The sequence below is a fragment of the Scyliorhinus canicula genome, chromosome 7 (assembly GCF_902713615.1).
Source record: "Scyliorhinus canicula chromosome 7, sScyCan1.1, whole genome shotgun sequence".
NCBI classification, from domain to species: Eukaryota; Metazoa; Chordata; class Chondrichthyes; order Carcharhiniformes; family Scyliorhinidae; genus Scyliorhinus; species Scyliorhinus canicula.
Window position 1 is genome coordinate 14,949,607 of NC_052152.1, and position 25,167 is coordinate 14,974,773.

General features: G+C 43.6%; 1 protein-coding gene across 2 annotated transcripts in view; it reads right to left on the bottom strand.

The window, feature by feature from the left end:
* Positions 1-3,031: 3,031 nt before the first annotated feature.
* mrpl39 (mitochondrial ribosomal protein L39) overlaps positions 3,032-25,167 on the bottom strand; it is a 30,304-nt gene continuing 8,168 nt past the window's right edge. The window contains exons 3-10 of one of the 2 annotated variants that reach the window (XM_038801393.1): positions 24,612-24,751; positions 20,558-20,657; positions 19,468-19,535; positions 11,635-11,747; positions 8,697-8,762; positions 5,220-5,370; positions 3,834-3,883; positions 3,032-3,206 (exon numbers count right to left, since the gene is read on the bottom strand). In XM_038801393.1, coding sequence (XP_038657321.1) covers positions 3,854-3,883; positions 5,220-5,370; positions 8,697-8,762; positions 11,635-11,747; positions 19,468-19,535; positions 20,558-20,657; positions 24,612-24,751 — 668 coding nt within the window. In that variant the 3' untranslated portion in view covers positions 3,032-3,206; positions 3,834-3,853. Of the gene's footprint in view, positions 3,207-3,833; positions 3,884-5,216; positions 5,371-8,696; positions 8,763-11,634; positions 11,748-19,467; positions 19,536-20,557; positions 20,658-24,611; positions 24,752-25,167 lie in introns of both variants that reach the window. The other variant, XM_038801392.1, reaches the window with a different exon arrangement.

A 25,167-nucleotide genomic window follows, 5' to 3' on the forward strand; every position in this document is an offset into this window, starting at 1 on the left:
TAATATCCTGCAATCCCTCAGTTGGTAAATCAAACCAAAGGGCTTGGCATTTATATAGCACCTATCACATCACCTCAGGGCTCCAAATGACAATGGATAAATTGTTTTGAAGTGTGGTGACTTTTGGCATCAGCACCAAAATGGCAGCTATTTCACACAGCAAGAGGCTGAGGTTCTTTCTCCAATAAAGCAAATGTCAGCTTAAAGTTAAAGGGGTTTGACAGGGTAAACAGAGAAAAAAAAAATTCTCTTGTGGGGGAGCCCAAAACCAGGGGGCAATAAAATAGCCACTCGTAAATCCATAAGAATTTCAGGGAAAAATTCTTTAGACAGAGAATGGATCGAATGTGGAGCTTGCTACCACAAAGAACAGTTGAGATGAATTTCACAGGTGAATTTAAGTGAAAACTAAATAAATAGCTGAAGGAGAAGGAACATGAGGATATGGCGATAAGACAGTATTGTGGGAGGCTTATGCGGAACATAAACACTTTATTATAGGCCGGTTTTTGTAATTCCCCGGTCAGAAATGAGATGGACAACTAGTTAATATGGTGATGGTGCTGGTTGATAAGTAGCCTTTTTGGTATCTTCTTGAACGCTTTTTGGAAATCCATGTATATTACATCTACTGGTTCCCCTTCATCGGTCCTGCTCGATACCCCCTCAAAGAATTCTAATAATGTTGTTGGGCATGATTTCCCCTTCATGAAGCCATTCTGACTCTGCATGATTATATTATGCATTTCTAAATGCTCTGCTTTACATCCTGTATAATGGACTGGAACATTTCCTCAATGACAAATGTCAAGCTAACTGGCCTATAGTTACCATTTTTGTTGTCCAGCTGCCTTTCTGAATAAAGAAGTTGCAATGGCAGTTTTCTAATCCTCTAACTTTTCCAGAATTTTTTTTTTAAAATTTAGAGTAGCCAATTATTTTTTCCAATTAAGGGGCAATTTAGCGTGGCCAATTCACCTAATCTGCACATCTTTGGGTTGTGGGGGCGAAACCCACGCAGACACGGGGAGAATGTGCAAACTCCACACGGACAGTGACCCAGGGCCGGGATTCGAACCCGTGTCCTCAGCGCCGTAGGCAGCAATGCTAACCACTGTGCCACCGTGCTGCCCACTTTTCCAGAACTTAAGAATTATTCAAAGATTACTACCAGTGCATCCTGTATCTCTATAGCTACTTCCTTTCATATCCTGGAATGCAACCCATCAGGTGCAGGGGACGTATCGGCCCTTATCCTTTAGTTTCCCCAATGATTGTTATTGTATTTATTTCCCCTCCCCCCCCCTTCTGCCCCTTGATTATTTAACATTTTTGTAATGTTATTAGTGTCTTCCACTGAAAAGATTGACACAAAATATTTGGTTAACTCCTCTGTCATTTCCTGATTCCCCATTATTATTTCTCCACTCTCATTTTCTAAGTGGCCTAGGTTCACTTTGGCCCCTCACTTTTTATATATTTAACAATGGCCTGTTTTTATGTTACTGGCTAGTTTACCCTCCTACCCGAACAGGTGCCGGAATGTGGCGACTAGGGGCTTTTCACAGTAACGTAATTGTAGTGTTAATGTAAGCCTACTTGTGACGATAAAAATTATTATTATTGTTATTATTAGAAGAATGTTGCCCAGGGCAGGAGTTCTTGTTCAAATTACATTGTGACATCTTTAAGGGATAAGGGTGTAACACAGATTTACCAGAGTTATTCCTGAACTCCAAGGATGAAACTACAAGGAGGGACTACCTAACTGGTGATTTGATCGAAGTTTTCAAGATACTAAGGGAAACAGATAGGGTGGACAGAGAAAGTATTCCTGCTCGTTGGGGAGTTTAAAACAAAGGAGGTACAGTTTCAAAATCAGAGCCCATCCTTTTACAAGTCTAATCAGGAAACACCCCAATTCACAATTGGTGGTAGAACCTTGGAACACTTGCCTGCAAATGGTAATTGATGCTAGATCAGTTGTCAATTATTAACGGGGTTGAGATTTTTATCAACCAAAAGATATTGAGGAATATGGAACAGAGGCAGGCATATATAGTTACACCACAGAACTGGCTTAATAGAACAGGGCTTTAGGGGCTAAATGACCCACTCCTGTTTCCATCTTAACATCCACTTGAATCAAGAGAGCAGGTGGATAGGATGTCAGTTTAATGCCTCATGACCTCTTGACAATGTGGTGGTGTGCTTGGCATGCTGCACTGGTGAATCATCCTGGAACATATGCCGAAGTTCTGCTTAAATCCACTGAGTCAAGATGACAACTCTCACTATCAGTTAACCTAGGGGCAGAGACTGTCCCTGTAATGCTGCAACCATTCAGATCACAGGATATAGAACATCACATCTTCCCCGGGATTAATGGATTAAAAAGTCTATTTTTTTTTAAACTTTTGATTTAGCCAAAGCACCTGTGAAGAAATTAACTTTTCATAAATACCGAAAATAGGAGGATTAAAAAAAGCTCTGATGGCTTAATGGCAGATTTCTGTCTCTGACTCAGATTAACACAGGGTTGCTCGCGGTTACTTTTATGCCTTAAATAAAGATAAGGTCAGACCTGGCTATGATGCCTTCCTACGTTGAGCAGCCAGCTCACACATTCAGATTTTCCACCTTGGAGAGCACAGAGAGTTCACATCGGGCGATTTCACACTCAACGGCATGTGCTTTTTCAGGGCTGGGTACCCAAGAACTACCAGCCCCATGGAAACATAACCCAAAGGATCAGTGTCTTCAATAAAGTAGAGAAAACCTAATGCAGGCCTGACAGTTGTTGTCTTAATCATAGAATAACACAGGAGGCCATTCACCCCATTATGCATATGTCTGCTAACAAGTTAGTCCCAGTCTCTATTCTACCCCTGTAGCCTGCAAATTTCTCTCTTTTCAAATATATATCCGCTTTCCTTTTGAAACGCTACTATAGAATCTGCTTCCACCACTCTTTACACAGTGCATCCCAGATCACAACAACTTGCTGCATACAAACCTCTGTAACACAAGCTCATGAAGGGTATTTGATATTTTACTGTGTACATAATTAGCACATTTACTTATATTACAATCAATTTTTTTTTAAAAAGCAAGCTGGTTTATGTTCCCTGCCCCGTCTCTCTGTGCAATTTGCTCACGATGCTCTTGCTTTCACTGTCTCGCTTTGAACTTTGGTCTTCTGTAATCTGCGGGGCACAGAGAAAATGGGGAAATACAAAGTGTTTTTTCAACAGCACATCAAATAGCACCAACATAATAATAATTAACACTGCAATGAAGTTACTGTGAAAAGCCCCGAGTCGCCACATTCCGGCGCCTGTTCGGATACACTAAGGGAGAATTCAGAATGTCCAAATTACTTAACAGCACGTCTTTCGGGACTTGTGGGAGGAAACCGGAGCACCCGGAGGAAACCCAAGCAGACACGGGGAGAAGGTGCAGACTCCACACAGACAGTGACCCAAGCGGGAATCAAACCTGGCGCTGCAAAGCAACAGCACCAACCACCGTGCCACCTTGGTAAGGTTACAGGTATAGGGCGGAATGGATTGGTTCAGACTTGATGGGTCGGGTGGCCTCCTTCTGCACTGTAGAGATTCTATGATTCTAATTTTACGGGATGTGGGCGTCACCATCCCGAATGAATTGCGAACCAGTGTCTGCTTCAAATAAAAACAACTGCCTCAGTAATCCTGACAAAAGCCAATCAGGTTTACATTAGGTACAAAACAAACCCATCTATATTAATCAGCTGTGTGAAAGCTGAAAATAATACACAATTAAGGGAATTAATAGAATTTTTTCTAACTCACCAGTTTTTGGGATCTCTGCCTTAATCTTTCCCACACAGCGAAAAGGGCCTATGGAAAGGGATGGGAATAAAGAGTGATTGTTACATTGCAAGGAATTGAAGAGGAAATAAAGACCGATTCGTTTTTTTGACATTCAGCAAAGTGCAACTATCTACAATGAAGGACTGCTCAACAAAGAACTAATCCCTGCAGCTTTATCAGTATGTCATGTGAGAGTCCCTTTAAGAAATGGGTTTTTATAAATGGGCATGTATATAAATATCTGCAGTGAGAGAGTACCTTTAAAAAATGGGTGTTTACTACTGCAGCGATGTCAGGGTGTGGGTGGAGATGGGCTGTCTGTCAGCTTTTTACTTTTGTTTTAGGCTGTTTGCTGCAGGGTGTGTTTTAGTTTTGTTTTCAGTGTTGGAGCTGAAGCCAGACAGAGCAGATTTACTGCTGTTCTCTCAGCCATGAAAAGACTATCTCTTGATCATTTGATGAATTCAGAATTATAAATGTCCTCAGTAGTGAATGTAAACCTGATGTGCTTCTGTTAAAAGGTGTTTCTTTTCTCTTCTGGATGTTGTTTGGGAAGTTATTAAGCATTAAGTAGTGTTGCATTCTTTAGGGGTGTTTTTGAATTGATGGTTGCTAAGATGTATGTTTTAAAAGGTTAACTTGAGTTCATAGAATAACATTGTTTTGCTTCCAAAAATACTTTTCCACTTCTGCTGTACCACACTTGTAAAGTGGGCCGTGTGCTCCCCATACCACAATCTATTAAACGTTGTGGGTCAGGTGAACTCCATGATACACTTTGGGGTTCTCTAAACCCTGGCCCATAACAAGTAACACTGGAACGTAATAACTAGAGGGTTATTTATTGCCGATGAACCAAGTGCAGTTTAAAATCCATTTTACTGTCAACAGAGCTGTTCACCTTCTGTTGTAGAGGCCACTTGTTCCTTCCCCCCTATCACTGTCGCTCTGCAAGCTGTCCATGTGCGGACCAGGAGACTGACCCTTCTCCACTAGTCCCTAACGGGGATAGGGCCACCCTGCTCTTATCTCCCGAGTCAGCATGTAGCTAATACTGGGATGTTTCAGTCACTGACACCTCACCATTCTATAGATGAGCTGTCACTGATTTTACCTCCTTCCTTAGCGATTGGTGGCATCCAAATACCTGCCCTGATAAAGATCAAGTGAATCAGCAGAGACCAATTATTGAAGCTGGACATGCTAATCTACACGATTCAGAATACCAAACAAAGCCACAGCACCAGGAGAGAGGTCATATGACTAATCATAAGAGACTAAATAAGGTATAGTGCTCCCATTGAAATTGAGCTCTCATTTACGAGCGATTCAAACACCTTGCGTGTATTCGTGTCAGCTTACCTTCAGGTGAAGGGGCAGAGATATTCCCTGGAATCTCCGCACCAGTCCAGACTGGCTTGTGTCCAAGTTGTGGGTGGCAGTAATCTCGTACTGCGAGCAAACACTGGTCCTGGAAATGTGTGGTCCATTACTGATATCTACAAAGTCACCACACCTACAGAGACAGGTAGAGATTGAGAGGCTTATACTTGGGTCTCTGAAAAGTCTGTACCCATTCAAATGCAAGGTAAAGAATAGTCGACAAGATTTAGGCCATTCAAAATACATTGTCAGTAGGCTGCAAGGTGGCACAGTGGTTAGCACTGCTGTCTCACAGCACCGAGGTCCCAGGTTCGATCCCGGCTCTGGGTCACTGTCCGTGTGGAGTTTGCACATTCTCCCCGCGTATGTGTGGGTTTTGCCCCCACAATCTAAAGATGTGCAGGGTAGGTGGATTGGCCACGCTAAGTTACCCCTTAAATTGTAAAAAATGAATTGGGTGCTCTAAATTTATTTATTTTTAAACTACATTGCCAGTGTTATCACCAGGCTTATTTTGTGAACACCTATCAATACCACAAGTGGGTGGCACAGTGGCAGTGATTAGCACTGCTGTCTCACAACGCCAGGGACCCAGGTTCGATTCCGACCTGTGTGGAGTTTGCACTGTCTCCCCGTGTCTGCGTGGGTTACCTCCGGGTTTCCACCACAGTTCAAAGGTGTGCAGGCCATGTCGATTGGCCATGCTTAAAAAATGCCCCTCAGTGTCCAGGGATATGCAGGCTAAGCGTGGTTACAGGGATAGGGTGGGAGCCTGGTTAAGGTGCACTTTTAGTGGGTAGGTGCAGACTCGAAGGGCTGAATGGTCTCCTTCTGCAGGGGTGCTGTGATTCAATAAATTTTAAGCAAAAGCTCTTTTAAGCCTTTATTGCTGGGCACTTAGTCAGATCAAATCACTTGCACACTTCTACAGTAGGCTGATTAGTTTACATCCATGCACATGTTACACAATCTGTAATTGTTTTGTGGGTGGTTTTTCAGATCAAAATGTGAAAATGAGATGAAAATTTCACACCCATTAAACCTTACTGAAATCCTAATAATCGCATTGCACCTCATCATCCAATTCAACAGTTGGCTGTCCCGATAATAATAACCTACATAACGGTTCAACACAGGAATTACTGTAGTCCTAAATTAAATGTTAAACAACTGTGAGATTCCAGAATAATGTAACTCAGGAGCCCAAGAAAAAGGGAATCACAAGACACGTGTCAGGAGTGTGATAGAATGCTCCCCACTTGACTTGACTGATTACAGCTACAACAATGCTCGAGAAGCGAAGCATCATCTTGACTCACAACCCATCCCCCGGCTTGGCATGGCTGCAGCATGTAACACCTACAGGATGCACTGCAGCAACTCACCATTACATCTTCACCAGCACTTTCCATGTTCACAGTAGAAGGCATTATCACATTACAATCTATGGGGAACAAGGAATAGATAATAACTGCTGCCCGTGACCATAAGACCATAAGATATAGGAGCAGAATTAGGCCATGCGGCTCATAAAGTCAGCTCCGCCATTCAATCACGGCTGATATGATCGTCATCGTCATTCTCCTGTCTTCTCTCCATAACCCCTGATCTCCTTATTGATTAAGAAATCCCGTTATTAATCAGGATCCCCATATTTGTGCTCGAGATGCTGTTACCAACAAGACTACATACCAAGAACTGGAAGGTAGAATTATACAGAATAGTTCTTTCTAAGGAACATAAGAATGAGGAGCAGAGGTAGGCAATTTAGCCTCTCTAGCCTGATCCCCTGTTCATGGCTGATCTCATCATGGTCTCAACTACACCCATCCTGCGCATTCTCTGTATCCCTTCAACCCATTACTAATTTAAAAATCTAACTGCTCCTTAAATCTACTCACTGTCCCAGCATCCACCACACTCTGAGGTAGCGAATTCCACAGATTGAGGACTCTTTGGGAGATATAGTTTCTCCTCAACTCTGTTTTAAGTTTGCTACTCCTTCTCCTGAGACTATGACCTCTCGTTCTAGAATGGCCCACAAGAGGAAGCATCCACTCCACGTCTACTTTATCCGTACCTATCATCATCTTGTATACCTCAACTTGATCTCCACTCATTCTTCTAAACTCCAGCGAGTATAGGCCTAAACTGTTCAATCTCTCTTCACAAGACAAGCCCCTCATCTCTGGAATTAATCTAGCGAACATCCTCTGAACGTCCTCCAATACATCGAGGTGGGGTCTCACCAATGCCTTGTATAGTTGCAACAACACTTCCTTACCTTTATACTCAATTCCTTTAGTTATAAATACCAACATTCCATTCACTGCTGCACCTGCATGCTAGTTTTCTGCGACTCACAAGAATAATGTTTTCTAAATGAAGTATTATGCATGTATATAAAATTCACAAGCTGATGAGTGTCAGTGCAGGAGAATGGAGTCATTCTCCATAATTGACAGTAAGCTCTCACAGCTCACATTCGATGCAGAGGAAAGGGGGATTTAGGAGTGTCCAAATTGCAGCGACCTGGAGAGAAACAAAGGGACTTTTGTACACATCCTTATGAGAAAAGAAAATCCAAAATCATGCCTTTTAATTGAGAACATAATTGAGAACAAGAAATTAGAGTACAACAGGCCTTTGGCTCCTTGATCCTGCGCCACCAATTAATAAGATAACACATCTTTCCCACTCAATCCTCATATTCCTCGATTCCTTCATCATCCAAAACTCTTAACAATCTTGGCATCAACCTCAACGACAATGCATCCAGAGTCCTCTGGGTAGAAAATCCCAAAGATTCACAACCTTCTGAGTGTTGAAATTTCTGCTGACCACTGATCCTGAGATTACGGCCTCCATTTCTAGACTTTGCAACCAGGGGAATAACCTCATTTAATTAAATCGCTTCATGCTTCTCCCACCACCGGTGTTTTATCCTAGTTTAACAGCTCTAAATGCACAGTCCAGATCCAATATTCAAGTTCGGATGGGCAGACTCTATTACACCAACAACTCTTCAAAGATTTTGAGGACTTACTACAAGTGAATTCCTCACACTCACCTTTGCTGGGATTGTAGGGATACCTCAGAAGACTGTTCTCCCCATTCCCTATATGTTCCACAGTTGTATGAAACATATTATCACTGCACCGAGGTAGACATTAACTGGAATCCTCCTGCCGTTTGCTGCCGGCGGGATTCTCTGTTCCCACCAGCAGTGCACCCATCCCCGCCCAGGGGTTTCCCGGTGGAGTAGGGTCGCTTCAATGGGAATCCGTATCAACAGCGATGGGAGCAGAGAACGGCACACTGCCTCCTGCCACCTAGAAACACGTGGCTAGGAGGTTGGAGACTCACACCTAGTATCCTGCAGATTCCACATCTGTATAAAACAGTTTGATTACTGTACTGAGGTAGACAGTATCGCAGAATAATTGAAGCAATTCTCACCTGTACAGCTTTACAAGTTTATTAGGGTGAAGGGAAGCCTGCTCCTCAATCGCAGCTAACTTGTGCCTGTGAAGAGATTCAGGCATATTAAGCAGTCCGTGTACATTGGCGGTGCATACACACTGAAGTCACATCCATCACAATCTTACAAATTGTCATATATGCACATTCACACCCACGAAGCCACAGAGGCACAGAAATCGAGCATATTCGTTGACTCCTTGTGCACAGAGAGACAATCACTAAATGTACACACCAATACCAGTGTAGTGCAGAGGCATGAACCACAATTAATTAACTCATGAAAACCATCAGAAACATGAATATATCAACATACCTATACAATGCACAACAAAGTAGTTATCGCAGCTTCCCAATCACCATTCCAGAACCCAGTACCTAAGTCAGTAGGTGATCACACGTCCCAGCTGGCAGATGGAGCCCTCTCTGAATTGGAACACCAGGCATTTTGGGCAGCACAGTAGCAATGGGCAATGGTGGTTATCATAAATGCTTCACAGCTCCAGGGTCCCAGGTTCGATTCCCGGCTGGGTCACTGTCTGTGTGGAGTCTGCACGTCCTCCCCGTGTGTGCGTGGGTTTCCTCCGGGTGCTCCGGTTTCCTCCCACAGTCCAAAGATGTGCGGGTTAGGTGGATTGGCCATGCTAAATTGCCCGTAGTGTCCTAAAAAGTAAGGTTAAGGGGGGGGTTGTTGGGTTACGGGTATAGGGTGGATACGTGGGTTTGAGTAGGGTGATCATTGCTCGGCACAACATTGAGGGCCGAAGGGCCTGTTCTGTGCTGTACTGTTCTATGTTCTATGTTCTATTTCCTGAAAGCCAAGGTGCAAGAACACCTCTTTGGACTTCAATTCCCCAAAGTGAAACTGGGGATTCCTCAATGTGCACATGCCCCGGGACGATCTGACACACTGATAGCCTTCTTGGAAGGAGGAGCATTGAGCCAGCTTATTTATGGAACAGCAGGTGCACAGTTGAGCCCTAGAGGTCAGTCAGGGATGCTGAATGAAACCTGAACACATTTCAAACAGGCTGGTGAGGCTATCAGCCCAGACCAGAGGTCAAATGCTTCCCCACAATAAACATGGAAGTGTATTAAGTCTAAAAGTGAAGTGTAGTAGAATATCTGTGGGATACTGGGGTGCCTGCCTGAGCAGTTGGTCAAGACAGCACTTGGCCAACCTATAGGCCACTCCACCTTCCTTCCTCCACCTTGTGTGTAATGGAACTAAGTAATTTAGAAAATAAATGCACATTGAAAGCAGAAATATGAATGTTCTCTGACACGCAGTGAAATAAATTACTCCATCTCAAAGAATATACCAGATATGATCCCAGTTAATTTTAGCTATTCACACCAGAAGGCTAGTAGGGGTGTCACTAGTGGTGCTATGTCTTTTCGTCCGACATCATTTCGTCCAACGATACTTCGTCCACGTCTTTTGGTCCAACGTCTTTTTGTCCGCACGTCTTTTGGTCCAACGTCTTTTTGTCCAATGATTTCTTTCGTCAAAGACTTTTTGTGACTTGTTACGTTTTTTTGTCGGATGATTTTTTTTGTCAAAGACTTTTTGTAACTTGTCTTTTTGTAACTTGTAGCACTCCACTCCACTCCCCACATTAACTTTTTGTAAATAGAAATCTTCTCTAATGCACATAGCAAGGTATAATATGCAATAAAGGATTTTTATTACCGGTCTCTTTCCTTTAACGAGCCTCGTTAAAGGATAGTTATTATCGTTCTCTTTCCTTTAACGAGCCTCGTTAAAGGATAGATATTATCGTTCTCTTTCTTAATTCGCCCATCCCGAAATGGCAAAGTTCATTGTGTCAACGAAGAGTAAACGGAAAGTAGCTGATGGAAATAACTATATCTACGATTTTCTTTCGAGCAGTCCAAACCTAGGAAAAGAATACTGGAGATGTGAGAAAAGAAGCGTTCAGCAGGTGGAGCTCATTTGAATATCTGGAATTTAATCAAAACTCTGAAGGAAGAGGAAGGGTTCATAATAGGCAAAAAGGCTCAAATTCTTCAGGGAGATCAGTCGACTTCATGTACGCGATATAAGAAAATAACTGAACGCATCAAAAGATTGGTCGTTGAATATGATTCTACAACAAAAATTGATTTCTTGAGGAATGATGCTTAGAATTTACATCAATTTTAAGTAATTTCGGGAATTTTAAGTAATTAGTAAACTTTTAGATTTTTTAACTGCATTTTTAGATTTTTAAACTGCATTTTTCAACTTGCATTTTACTTGCATTTTATCAATTAATTTTAGATTTTTTAACTGCATTTTTAGATTTTTAAACTGCATTTTTCAACTTGCATTTTACTTGCATTTTATCAATTACTTGCATTTTAGCAATTAAATTCACTTGCTGTATTGTACTTGCATTTTATCAATTAAATGGTTTTATACGGAGCTAATTTGTAATTGGATAATTGGACGAAGTGACGTTGGACCAAAAGACGGGCGGACAAAAAGACGTTGGACCAAAAGACGTGGACGAAGTGTCGTTGGACGAAGTGATGTCGGACGAAAAGACGCGACACGGTCACTAGTGACCCATCTTGCTGGGTAGTGAAATCAGGGCTCCCACTCCTGATCAGTAACATTTGATGGAACGAGAGAGAAAGAAACTGTGTGGCTGAATAACACGTCGTTCTCTATCCAGAATTCACAAAGCAAAAGATGGCCATGGGCCACGGTGCTGTAAGACTGTCAGAACCAATAGAACTGATTCCCAACAACAATCTTCAGGGCAGGAGAGAAACTCAAGGATGCTGGTTGAGAGGGAGGGGAAATAGGGGCCAGTATTAAACTGTAATGCCGGGAGTACATGAACTGCAGTGTGAGACAGCAGCTGTCTAAGTTGTACAGACGCGGACGCTCAGATACCGTCATGCTTACTTGTTATCCGGAAATATTTCCACTGCAACCTTGGGTGCCACCTCCAAAGATTCAAAGGGCAAGTCTTTATGAATAAGCTGGTGAGCCTCTTTAGTGAGGGAACGCAAGTTCTCCTGCAACATATAAGACAGAAACACAAGGCTGAGAACACAGCTTACACACAAATAAATTCTATCCTTAACCACCTGTGGAGAAAGCTGGCAGGTCTGCATTCAAAGACATGATGTTGTACTCGCCAAGATATAGGAAAATACAAGGACGAGGGAAGTTTGCAACACAAGAGTGACGAGGCAGACGGCTATTTCCACATCCATTTTGCTTTTGTGCGACGAGAGATTTTTTAAAATATATTTATTTAGTGTGGGCAAAGAAAACCACGTATATCCAAGGTTAATTAAACAGGGTGAAGGTTACCATAGACAAGATAGAATCATAGACAGATTACAGCACTGAAGGAGGCCATTTGTCCATGTCAGCCCAAGGACACTAGGTGCCCTTTCTAATCCCACCTTCCTGCACCCGGTCCATAGCCCTGTAGCTTACAGCACTTAAGGTGCAGATCCAGGTACTTTTTGAAAAGAGTTTAGGGTATCTGCCGCCACCACAAACTCAGGCAGCGCAGTTGTCTGTGAGGGCTAAGAGATGAAAGATTAAAAATGTTAGGTTGATGCATTTGTAATGAGAGGTTACGGAGAGTTTGAGTTACAAGTAAATTAGTTGGACCTAAAGTTTACATTGTGGGTAAAAGTTTTTCAGCAGTTGAATTTCAAAAGGGAGATCAAGAGGTGTTTGATTGACCCAAAAGTAGGAGGCAAAATAGAAAACATGAAATATTTTTATATTCACAGAAGCCAATTTTAGAGGGGTGGTTGAGGACAATGAAACGAGATGAAAGGGGAAAAGGCATTTAAGGAAGGATGTTTAACTGAGTTCTGGCAGCTGTGGTGGGGTGGGAGGGGGGTAGCGCACTGAAGACCAGTTCCTTTATGCTGAGAAGCTGGGAAGGTTTTGAACTCGAGGCAGCCACCCAGTGCTAAAATTATTTGTTTCTAAACCTCCTTTTTTGTAATCCTATATCAGACTGGAAAATTTTGCGAAGTCACGCAGCATCTCTTTATTAAATGGCAACCATTTACTTGACTTGGGTAATATTACTGGATTCTTCTGGGTAAAAGTCTATATGGGGGTTGTTGAGCAAGCCTATTTGAACTGTGTAACTTTAATCTTGTGTGCTTATGTTTTTAAAAAAATAAAACTTTTTAATTTTCAAATTTCCAAAAGGTATTACTGGAGTGCTCTGCTTTTGGGGTCAGTTCGTCTTTCTCCTCCTAAAAATAAAGATGGTAAGTTCCCCACTGGCACTGAGCCACATTAACCAGAAGGCCTCAGCTCTGACTGCTGGTTGGTGTTGCATTTAAGCTGCTTTGAGCCAAAAAAAAAAAACAATTGAATCGGGTTTAGGGGGAGACTTACTTTACTGTTACAGAGTTTGAGAGACTCACACATTAGACCTGCACGCTCAGCACCAAGAGTTATGGAAATGGCCATTAGCTCATTACTATCTTCAGAAAAGCAAAAAGAGAGTGAAAAATGTTGGAAATTTTGCCTATTTCAAAACTTAACAAAGAGCCCCTGTGAAGAGAGACTCAATAATGGACTGGCATGCTCACATTTGGGCCTTGTTATAATCAAAGTCAGAGTGAAGGGATGAGAAATCTCTTTCTTTGTTGATTGTAAAAGTCTGAAATGCTGGGAGGAAATTCTGAACGAGTAATCAATCCTTCCCTTTTTATGATTCTGGCCCACCAACCCCAAATCATCCATTTCCATCCTCAAACTCAGAATCAGAAAGTACTGGCCCTTGTCTCAAAGTGGACACTTGGATGTGTACGAGACCAGTTGGGAGCAATCCTCGCAATAACGTTTGCTTGATTCCAAAATAATCAGTTAGACGAAGAAGTTTGGGATGTTTCAGGATTGTGTTATCAATGGAAGTGTATATTTTGTAGCGCATCTCCCTTGTATCCTTACCGCCATTCTAAATCAATAATGGGAACGCAACAGGAGTAAGCCATTCAGCCCATCACATCTGTTCAATTAGGTCATAGCTAACGTTTACTTTCTTTATTCCCCCTTAACTCCATATTCCTCAATATCCTTATCAAACCAAAATCTGTCTCAGTCTAGAAAAACTATAATTGTCCTTTTACAAAAGGAATTTGGAGCAGAAGTCAGCAATTCAGCCCTCCAAGCCTGCACTGCCATTCAATCAGACCATGGCTGATCTCTTCCTGGTCTCAAATCCACCTGTTCCCCTTGACTCTTTGACCAATTCTTTATCACGGAAACATCTATCTTCTTCTTAAAACCATTTGATGACTCCAATTCCACTGCACTATGGGGCAGCAAGTTCCACAAACTCACCACCCTCTACAAGTAGTTCCTCCTCATCTTTTGGAGGAATAGAATTCCAAGATTTCTAATGCCAGGACTCTTTATGTTCAGTCTTGCACATCTCCAAATGTTCCAAAGTACAGATACGAGGAGCATAAAAGCCTACAATTTTACAGCATCTGTGCTGTCGAATTCAATCCCACACCCCATTAATCTGCAAGTTAGTTCCCTTCAGATTCGTTGCGTGCAAATAAATATCCAGTTGCTTTTTGGAAGTTTCTATGGAATGTTTCCACCACCCCTACAGGTAGTGCGTTTCAGATAACAGGAGCCCAATGCATGAAGAAATTCCTCATCTTCCCTCTAGTTCCTTTGCCATTAAATGTTCCTCACACCCATTGTACGGACACAACTCTACCCAAGAATTCAACCCCCCCCCCCCCAGTCAAAACATAAAGATAAATACTCTAGCTAAAGCTACTTGTTAATCCTTTGTGACAAAGCAGCTGCCTTGGATCTTCACTCCTTACACGTTTCTCCAGGCCTGAACAGAGCTTTCCATTAGTTTACAGAGGTCTGCACTGTGGCTTTAGCTGAGATCACCGTTTGAAATAAAGGCATTAGCGTAAAGTTTGCAGCTCACTGCAGGACGAGTCTTCACTCTGCCTCCAGGCAATAAATCTGAGGTATTGCAGTGACAGAGGCTTCCTCTCATTCACACAGCTGTCAGGAAGTTCACGGCAGTCGGTGAGGAAGTGTGATGAGGGTGACACCATGTGGTCAGAACATTAAATAGCACTCAGGGGAAATGCAGCCTGCTTAATAACAAGGAAGGGAAAGAACCTTTTCCACTATTTTCTAAATCCCTGGGGAGTGCGATTTCCATGTTCTATCACCATTCTCTGCCAAATGATGGGTGTGATGCTTTCTTCCTCTTATGAAAATATTTTTTATTTAACTTCTAATATTTTCTGTCAAAAATTTACAAAGCAAAACAAAACAAAAACATATGAATCAACAAAAGAAAAAATTCCAACTAACCAAAAGTAACCCCACCCCTTAACAGAAATACAACCCAACCCCCGCCCCCCCACTCCCACAGCAAACAGTGAGCAATTCCTTAAAGTACTATATGATATGAAAGGCCACCATCTACTGTAGAACGCACTGATTGATCCCCTCACTATGGCTTTTGAGGTACAGAAACTCCATCAAGTCACCTAGCCACACTGAGGCACGAAACTGACCCGAGGAAGGAGCAGTGCTCCGAAAGCTAGTGTTTGAATCAAACCTGTTGGGACTTTAACCTGGTGTTGCCTGGTGGTAACCAGCCCGGGGCTGGTCTAGCTCACCAGGCTAAATCGCTGGCTTTTTAAGCAGGCCAGCAGCACGGTTCGATTCCCGTACCAGCCTTCCCGGACAGGCGCCGGAATGTGGCGACTAGGGGCTTTTCACAGTAACTTCATTGAAGCCTACTCGTGACAATAAGCGATTTTCATTTTCAAGACATCTTACTGTGCCCACCCCAGTCCAACGCCGGCATCTCCACATCGAGGCACGAAATGGCATCGCCTGCATCCAACTCAGCAGAATTCGCCTCCGAGCAATCAACGAGGCGACTGCCCCCTCACTCGTCCTCAACTCCAGCTGGTCCGACACCCCAAATATAGCTACTAACGGACAGGGCTCTGAATCAACATTTAGGATTGCCGATATGGTGCTGAAACGTTCAGGTACAGGACTTTGCTCTGCGGACATTTCCGAGATTCCCAGTGATCCCACTAACTTGGGACAGAACCAGAACATGTACATTTGGTTTGCGGGCCCTCTCGAACACGCTTCCACCTATCTTCAACCCCCGCAAAAAAAAAAAATCAACTCATTCTGGCCTTGGTATGGTGCACACTAAACACCAACTTGAGCTGGATCATGCTCAACCTCGCACAAGATGACGTAGCTTTCACCCTGCGGAGGGACTCACTCCACACCTCCCTCCTCCAAAATGGGTCTCAGCTCCTCCTCCCACCTGACCCTCACCTCTTCTACCAAGACCTGCTCTTCCCCCAAGGTCCGTCCACATATCCCAGACGTGCTGCCCACTTCCGACTCCACACAGGAGAATATCCTCTCCAATGAAGTGGACGCCGGCGTCACCGGGAATGTCGGAAATGTCCGCAGAGCAAAGTCCCGTACCTGAACATGTCCGCCAAACACTGCTCCGCCCCCCTCGCCAAGACCTGCTTTCTCCTTCCATTCCTCCAAGCTGGCAAACTGCCCCTCCAGAAACAAATCCCTCAGACTCTCCAGCCCCTTACCTTTCCATCCCCCAAATGTGGCATCCAATTTCGCCAGCTAAAACAAATTATTCCTACAGATAGGAGCCCACTTTGACACTTCCCCCATCTTAAAATTCTGGCAGAGTTGCCGCCATATTTTCAAAGTAGAGACGACCACGGGGTTTGAGGAATATTTCTCCGAAGCAAAAGGCAGAGACGCCGTCACAGCACCTCCAAGCTAGACCCTTTGCACGACCCCGACTCCATCCATACCTGGTGGTTTCCTGGTCGACACACCACCCAACACCTTCACCGCAATAATACAAACAACAAATTTGGCAGCGTCAGCCCCCCTCCCCTCCGCCTGCCTATCCCTCTGTAGGACCCCCCCTCCGAATCAGAGGAGTTCTCCCCGCCGATTTGAAACCCGCTATGAGCCGCTCCACCCCAGGAAGGTGACTTAGGTAGAAAAACTGGGAGGCATTGAAACAGAAACAAGAATCATGGCAAGATATTGATCTTACACAAGGCTAAAATAGCTGGCTTTTAAAGCAGACCAAGGCAGGCCAGCAGCACGGTTCAATTCCCGTACCGGCTTCCCCGAACAGGCGGCGGAATGTGGCGACTGGGGGCGTTTCACAGTAACTTCATTTGAAGTCTACTTATGACAATAAGTGATTTTCATTTCATTTCATTTACTGGACTAAGCCTGGCCCGCCAGCAATAACAGGCAAGATATTGATCTTGCACTGTCCCACCACTGTAGATCTGCCCTGAACCTGCTCGCAAGGCTAGTCTAAATTTGAGAAACCACATCCAACCCCGAGCCACCTGGACCCCCAGATACCAGAAACTAGTTCCAGCCAGACGGATCGACAGCCCCCCCACAACCGAGCTCCTTCCCCTGAAGGACAAACCACAAAATACTTGCTTTTCCCAAAGTTTAATTTATACCCCAAGAAAGAGCCGGACCTATTCAATATACCAATGTCCCCCATTACTGGCCCCGGATCCCTGACAATAGGTCTTCCGCATACAGGGACACCCTATGTTCCACTCCCACTCCCACCCCCTCAATTCCCTTCCACTTATAAGAGGTCCACAAAGCGATAGTTAATGGCTCGATTGCCAACGCAAACAAAGCAGGAGACATGGGACACCACTGCCTCGTTTCCCGATGCAGCCAAAACTACCCCAAACTCGTGGCACTCCAGCAGATGGGGCTTCGTATAAACAGCAGCACTCACAACACAAACCCAGGACCCAGCCCAAACATCTCCAGGACTGCAAAAAGATAGCTCCACTCAACCCAGTCAAATGCTTTTACTGCGTCCAGAGACACGATAACCTTCGGTTCTGGCCCCACCACCAGGCTAAGAACTACGTTGAGTACCAGCCTCACGTTAGACAACAGTTTTCTTTCCAATCTTCCCCCACTACCTCTACTTGAAGAGGGGAACAGAACCGCCCCCCAACCAGCGAAACGGAGACAACCAGCAAGCAAGGGGAAGGATCCCTACAATATCGGCACATATATGGGTAAATTGGGTGCAACTCCTACCGCTTGGCAGTAGGAGCCCCAGCAGGAACCCGTCAAAAAACTAAATTAACACTACTGTAAAACTGTAAGTTACTATTGGAGCCTCGGTCACTGTATGGTCACAGCAACCGGCTCATGTCTATTTTTGTTATGTATCATTACCATTGTTGTTGTATTGTCATTTATATGCAAAACCGTTTTTCTAACACCAAATGCCAATAAAAATAGTTTTTGAAAAGATATCACATGGCAAATTAGAAGTTTTGAAATGGCATATATATTCTTGTGCTTTCACAAAGAACGTCATACCGTGGGTGGCATCGTGGCTCCACAGCGGCAGGGACCTGGGTTCAATTCTGGCCTTAGGTAACTGTGTGTGGAATTTGCACGTTCTCCCCGTGTCTACGTGGGTTTCCTCAGGGTGCTCCGGTTTCCTCCCCAGTCCAAAGTTGTGCAGGTTAGGTGTATTTGCCATGCTAAATTGCCCCTTAGTGACCAACGGTTGCCTAAATTGCCTAAAGGTTTTGCAGGGTTATGGGATTGCAGGATGGGGCGGATGAGTGGGCCTAGTTGCTCTTTCAGAGGGTCGGTGTAGATTCGATGGACCAAATGGCCTCCTTCTGCACTGTAGATCACCGCACAAGATCAACTACTTGCATTTGTATCACGGCTCTAGCCTCGTAAAGTATCTGACAGTATTTCAAAGGAGCCTTTTCAAACAGAATTTTGACACCAAGCTACACAAGGTGATATTTGGGCAAATGACCAGAAGCTCGGTCCAGGAGGCAAGGTACGGTGAAGTTGCCATAGTTCCAGAAGACCAAAGGCTCCTTTCCCTTTTGAGGGGAAGAGCTGACTGGTGGAGATTTAACCTGAGGGTCACCACACCTCAGGCGAGGGGCAAGGCTGAGAAGGTGGGGCCTTCATGAATAACCTCAGCTGGTACGGGAATTGAACTCACGCTGCTGGCCTCGCTCTGCATCACAAACCAGCTGTTTAGCCAAGTGAGTTAAACCTGGCCCAGGTCCAGATCCAGGAGGTAGGAGTTTTAAGGCACATCCTAAAGGAGGAGGCGGGGATTCCAGAGTTTCGATCCAAGGCTGCTGGTGGCACAGGCAGTATTGGTGGGAGATTAAAGTTGGGATACGCAAGAGGTGAGAATTGGAGGAAGTTCAAGACTACAAGGAAAGTTAAGAAATTCACCAGAACCTGTAAATCTTCAAACTTCTCTCATCAATGGTAATTAACCTGTACTTATCTGTAGCAGCAATTAACCATTATTCGACATTGATGATCATGCTTATTTGCATTACATTTTGTGGCCTTAAATTGAGACACTGATTACACATGGCTCTACCTTCTCAGCAGAGTAATAGTGTGTGCAAGTGGTATATCATAACAGGATTATTATTTCATCCCACAATCGGTCTTATCAATGCCAGAGCTGGTATTTAAAGTTCTCTCAGCACTTGGGAACAATCTTTCTTTTGATCTGGACACAAACATTGGAAATTCATTCACATTCTGGTGTGTGCAGAGCAAAGGAAGATTGGGGGAGTGGGGAACCAACACAAGAAATTCAGAAGATGGAAACTCTAAGTGGGGTGGGCCAATTACACTTACCACCGAAGGTGTCCAGTCATCTAGCCGTCCATCCAGTATCACATCATAACAGAAAGCTCCAGAAATCACTACAACAAGAAAGGAAATCTTACACTGCAATAATCTCAAAATGGAAAACACAACGTTACTGGGGACAAGGGGCAGTGCCTTTTCCAAGTCCTTGAATCAATTACCGCTTTGGGCCATTGCATTCATGTTGGGGACAGTGAATATGTTCTGAGTAAAGATCAGGGGCATGCCCAACAGGAAGAGAAATATATCAAATATTACGCATCGCCTTTCAGCTTATTCCAAAATCACCAGTCAATAACTCTTAACACCTGCTCAGGAAGAGCAATAATGCCCCTGGGGAGCTGGTGAGTTCTCCCCATTTCCTACACTTCAACAGTTTTATGGTGCCCGGTGGTTGTGTAAAGTGTTATACAAGCAGAAATGTTTGTTCCACGCCATAGGACGTTATGTCAGGCTGAGCTTCCATAAGTATCAGCAGCCCCATATGTGACCACCATTCATGTCTGCCTGGGTAGAAAATCCCAAGTAGGCTATTCAAGTACAAGGGCATCGCAGAATGTCCACAGACATGCACGTTCCAGCCATACTAAAAGGGAAGGAAAAAGCCCAAGCGGATTGCCCCACGTTGACCCAAGGAACTTTGCTCCCTTCACCCTCCTAGCTGAAATCAGCCAATTAAAAACCGGCCAGAGGTCAAATAAGGGATCTTGCTGCTGTACAGCTCGATGCCACATCAGGCTGAGGTTACCCATTGCCCCATTACTGGATCACACAGAATGTACAGCACTGAAAGAGGCCATTCAGCCCAACATGACAATATTAATACACAAACCCCTTCCCATCACTCTTCATGTAACCACACCAGCGTATCCTTCTATTTCTTTTGCCCTCATGTTCATCTAGTTCCCCTTTAAAAGGTGCCTATGCTATTCTCTTCAAGGACTCCCAAGTGATAGTGAAGTTCCACATTCTTACCACTTCTTGGAAGCTAAGAGAATGTTAAATTGGTGGTTGGATTAATCGGATCATAACTCAGAAAATAGGGCAATATTAAACATTTTCCTTGACAAACTAGTACCTGGTACATCTGGTGCTCTGATCAGTTCAACACTGTACTCATCTTTAAATGCTGTTTCAAGGACGTACCCCATCATCATAGCACATGACCTCCAGTAAGCCTATTAATACGAAAAATGGAGAACAAACATTAAATCACATCTTCACAAGCAAAACTAAGAGTGGTGGGAGTGGCTTGTACAAAATCTTCAATCTGCCCTAAAAATAAATGAAATAAACTGTGATTCTTTTTAATCCTGTCCATTTCATTTTTCCTTGTGTTTGCCCAACTCATTGGAATTGTTTTTGATCCCACATTTCTGCTGCCTGCTCTCGAATCTCAGAAGAAGATGCTCCATAATGAAGGGCAACACGGACAGTTTAATCGGATATCATTGTTATCATTGTTTCTGGGACTTTGCAGGCACAGAACTGCTTTTGCACTTTCCCCCACATAACTGCTAAGGGTGTGACATTTTGTTGACAAAGTAAGGTAAAAGGTATGGTGAAGTCACCATAGTCCCAGGTGACCATAGGCGGCTTTCTCCTTTGAGGGGAGAGATGACTGGTGGTGATTTAACCTGAGAATCACCACATCTCAGGCAAGGGGCAAGGTGGGAGAGGGGTACAACATAAATGAAAGTCAGTTTTTTAAACTCTGTTTACTGATAATCAGGAGGCTTCCCCAAAGGGAGAAGCTTAAAGGAGATGGGGGAGAAAAGTTGAATTCTGGAGAAGTACCGGATGATTGGAAAAGTTGCCAATGTGATACCCCTCTTCAAAAAGGAAGGAGGCAAAAAAGCAGGTAACTATTGGCCGATTAGCCCGACATCTATTGTTGGAAAAACATGAGAAACAATTATTAAGTAATAATAGTAGCACATTTTGAAAATAATAATCTAATCAAGCAGAGTCAGCATGGCTTCAAGGAAGGGAAATAGTGTCTGACTAACATTTTTGCAGAAGTCATTTTGGAAGAGAGAACAAAAAAAATAGTATTATTTAAATGAAGAAAAACAGCAGAAAGCTGCGACACAAAGGGACTTGGGTGTACTTGTGAATGAAACACACAAAGCTAGCACACGGGTGCAGCAGGTAAATAGGAAGGCTAATGGAATGTTGGCCCTTATTTCGAGGGGGTTGGAGCACCAAGAGGAGTGAAGTCTTGGTGCAACTGTACAAGGTACGGGTGAGACTACATCTGGGAGTACTGTGGTCCCCTTATTTAAAGGAAAGATATCATGGCATTGGAGGCAGTTCAGAGAAGGTTCACCAGGATGCTCCCCAATATGAAGGGATTGTCTTACGAACAAAGGTTAAACAGGTTGGGACTCTAATCTTTGGAATTTAGAAGAATGAGAGGTGGTCTCATTGAAACATATAGATTGTTAAGGGGCTTCACAGGGTAAATGCCAAGATAATGTTTCCCCTCAAGGGAGTCAAGGACTATAGAATTCCAGCAATGCAGAAGGAGGCCATTCGGCCCATCACGTCTGCACCGAACCTCTAAAAGAGCTCCCTACCTAGGCTCACACCCCCACCTCATCCCCGGAACCCCACACCTATGGACACGGAGGGGTAACATAGCATGGCCAATCCACGTAACTTGCATATCTTTGGACAAGAGGGCATAGTGACAGAATAAAGGGGTGTCAATTTGAGACGGAGATGAAGATGAATTTCTTCTCTCAAAGGTGGAGTGTTTCTGGAACTCCTTGTCACCGAGAGCTGTGGGGGGGCAGTGTCCTTGTGTATATTTACGGCTGGGTTAGATAACAATCTTGGTCAGTAAGGGAATCAAGTGTTACGGTGAACAGGCAAGAAAGTAGAAGTGAGGAATGTCGTATCAGCCATGATCCTATTTGAATGGCGGAGCAGGCTCAAGGAGCTGAATGGCCTACTTCTTTCTTATAGTCTTTCCACGCTTTCCTTGCAAATTATCAGAAAAAGTATTGCAAGGCAATACCCTATCAGTGCAGCAGATTAGTGGTGAAGGGATTTTGTCTTTTAGTGTTAATAAATGAGACTTCTGGGAGTTACTTTATAAAATCGAGATACTTTGATGAAGACAAAGTGTGAGAAAATCTGCAGTTGCCCCCAGCTAAACATTAGGAAACCAAAGCCAGCATCGTTCACCACTAACCAACCCCCCCTCCCCAATATCAACTCTGTATCTTTTCCATAATTACTCCCCTTGGCCCTGACTCAGGATGTTTGCAACCTGAACAACGTAAAAACTATGTTTGCGAACCTATATCCTCCTCCATCATCATAAAGACTGTTGTCTCCCATATCATCCACCTTTCACCCAATCACAGTCAATCAGTTGATGAAACCCTCAGCCAGTGCTTTATCAACTGTTCCGATGCTCTCCATTCTGCTCCATCCACACATCTTTAGCTTTTCCTTAATTCAGAATCATGTAATCTGTCAAGCACCAAGTATCACTTGCCCGACTCCCTTGGTCTTGTTGATCTACATTGGCTCCCACTCCCACAATAAGAGCACTTGAAACACAATAGCATACAAGTCGACGGACCAAGTGATGGAAAATGGGATTGAAATAGATACGTGATAGATGGCCAGCACAGACACGGATGGGCCAAAGGGCCTTCCTTTGTGCTGTATAACGATGATTCTAGGAGACCACAAATTTGACATTTTTGCATGTGCGTGGGAATCCCAGGGCTTCACCACTCCCTTTCTCTGTACCTTCCTCCGGTCCGACAAACTCTCACCACAACCCCGCTAACAAGCGCTGTCATCTGCATCAGATTAACGGAGCCAACATAAACCCACTCTCTCTCTAAACTGCAGTACCATCACTATCTCTTTCTTTGCCTTCTTAAGATCAACCTTAAATCACACATTGAACCTCCCAAAATTGCTTTCTAAGCTTGGCAACCAGTTTCTGATTACACTTCTGTGAAAGCATTTTGAACCATGCTCCTCATTTTAAACGTTCTATGTAATTGCCAGTGGCTGTTGTCGCAATAGAGATATCCTCAATAATGCAGAATAAGATTGAAAACAGCCGGCGAGAGGACCAGGTAAATCAAGGAGCAGTGATTTGTTAGCACCTGAGGGAGGTGAGAAATTCCAGTTTCAGCATCTTGTGAAAGAAGGTTGCAAATAGACAAAGGTGTGAAGGTCGATGTGGTGACGTTGAACAGTGGAAGAGGATGCTACATTCAGAGCTCTGAATGAACAAGAGCAAAAAGTTCCCAACGGTAATTATCAATGTGGACAAATAGACATCAAAGTGTAGCAGTGGAACAAATATAATATGCGCAAGGAGAGGATATGGGCAATGAACAACTAGAAAGACGTCTTCACAAGTACTCACTTGTTTGAATAAGAACATAAACTGGGTACGTGGTTAGAAGCATCTGTGTAAAATGGTGACACTACAAGAGGAAGGTTTAGTGGATAACTAAAGTTTATGGACATGAAAAATATTTTTAAGTACAGCAAGAATATTACTTTTTCATATTTTGTTCATTGCAACTGTGGAAACAAAATGTAGATATATTATTTCCCGACAGCTAGGTTTATCTACAGAGGAGGCATTTTGGTCTGTACTTGTAGTTACAAGTTTGTTACAGGTGGTGGCTGTAGTGAGAACTATTTGGCATGATGAATTAACAGCAATGTGTGAGAATTGGCAGAATGTTTCAGCGGCCTTCTTTTATTAAACTCCCTATTTCCTCACAAAAGAAACTGATGGGTTCACTATAGAAAGGGACGGGGTGCAGAGCGGCAAACAAACATCTTCTCCATCGTCTTCTTCTGACAAAACACATCTTAAAATTACATAAATTGCAGTTGGACAATTTCGTTTTGTGGCAACAGCATTCCCCAAGCAGCTGCCTAAAGCAGAAGAAAACATTCCACAATGACACAATTCAGAAAAGCAGCCACGAGTATGGGATTGAGCCAGGAAGATCCCGAGTTCAATTCCTGCCTGAGGAGCTGGGTTGAGGAAAGAAAAATGATAACGCTGTAAATCATTCCGTTCCTTCTCCCTGCTTCATCACCCCTATCCACATCACCCCAATGGAAAGTAGGGTCTTTACCTTATTAACCTCTTCTGGGTTCTCATCCTTGAAAGTCAGGAACTGGATGTCACAGGATTTGTTGAGGGGTTTATACATGTCCCAGATTTCCCCATCCACCAGTGCAAGTATAGAACGCTTTACACACCATTCGCTCATATCTGTGCACAGGGACAAGAAACGGTTGGAGAGGGTTACAGAATCCAGCAGCTCACATTTATGAAAGCACAGAGGGTTCATTTGACAAACACCTTTCGGGTGGCAAAACATTCCAAGACACTTCTCAGGACTTAACCAAGCCATTTAACAATATATTTGGACGGCTAAACAAAGGCGAGAGAGAGAGAGAAATGATGCAGCAATGAGAAAGTTACAGAAGTTACAACAGGCCGATGCCATGGATGAATTTGAAAAGAAGATTTTAAAATTGAGGCATTGCTTGATAAAGTTAATGTCTCTCTGCTGCCATTGACTCAATCAACATAAATCCCCCTCTAACAGGACTGCTCCATCGTCCAGTTCAGTGGACAGCTCTTAATTCCACACTCACCCCTCAAAGCAAAGTCCAAGAACTTCT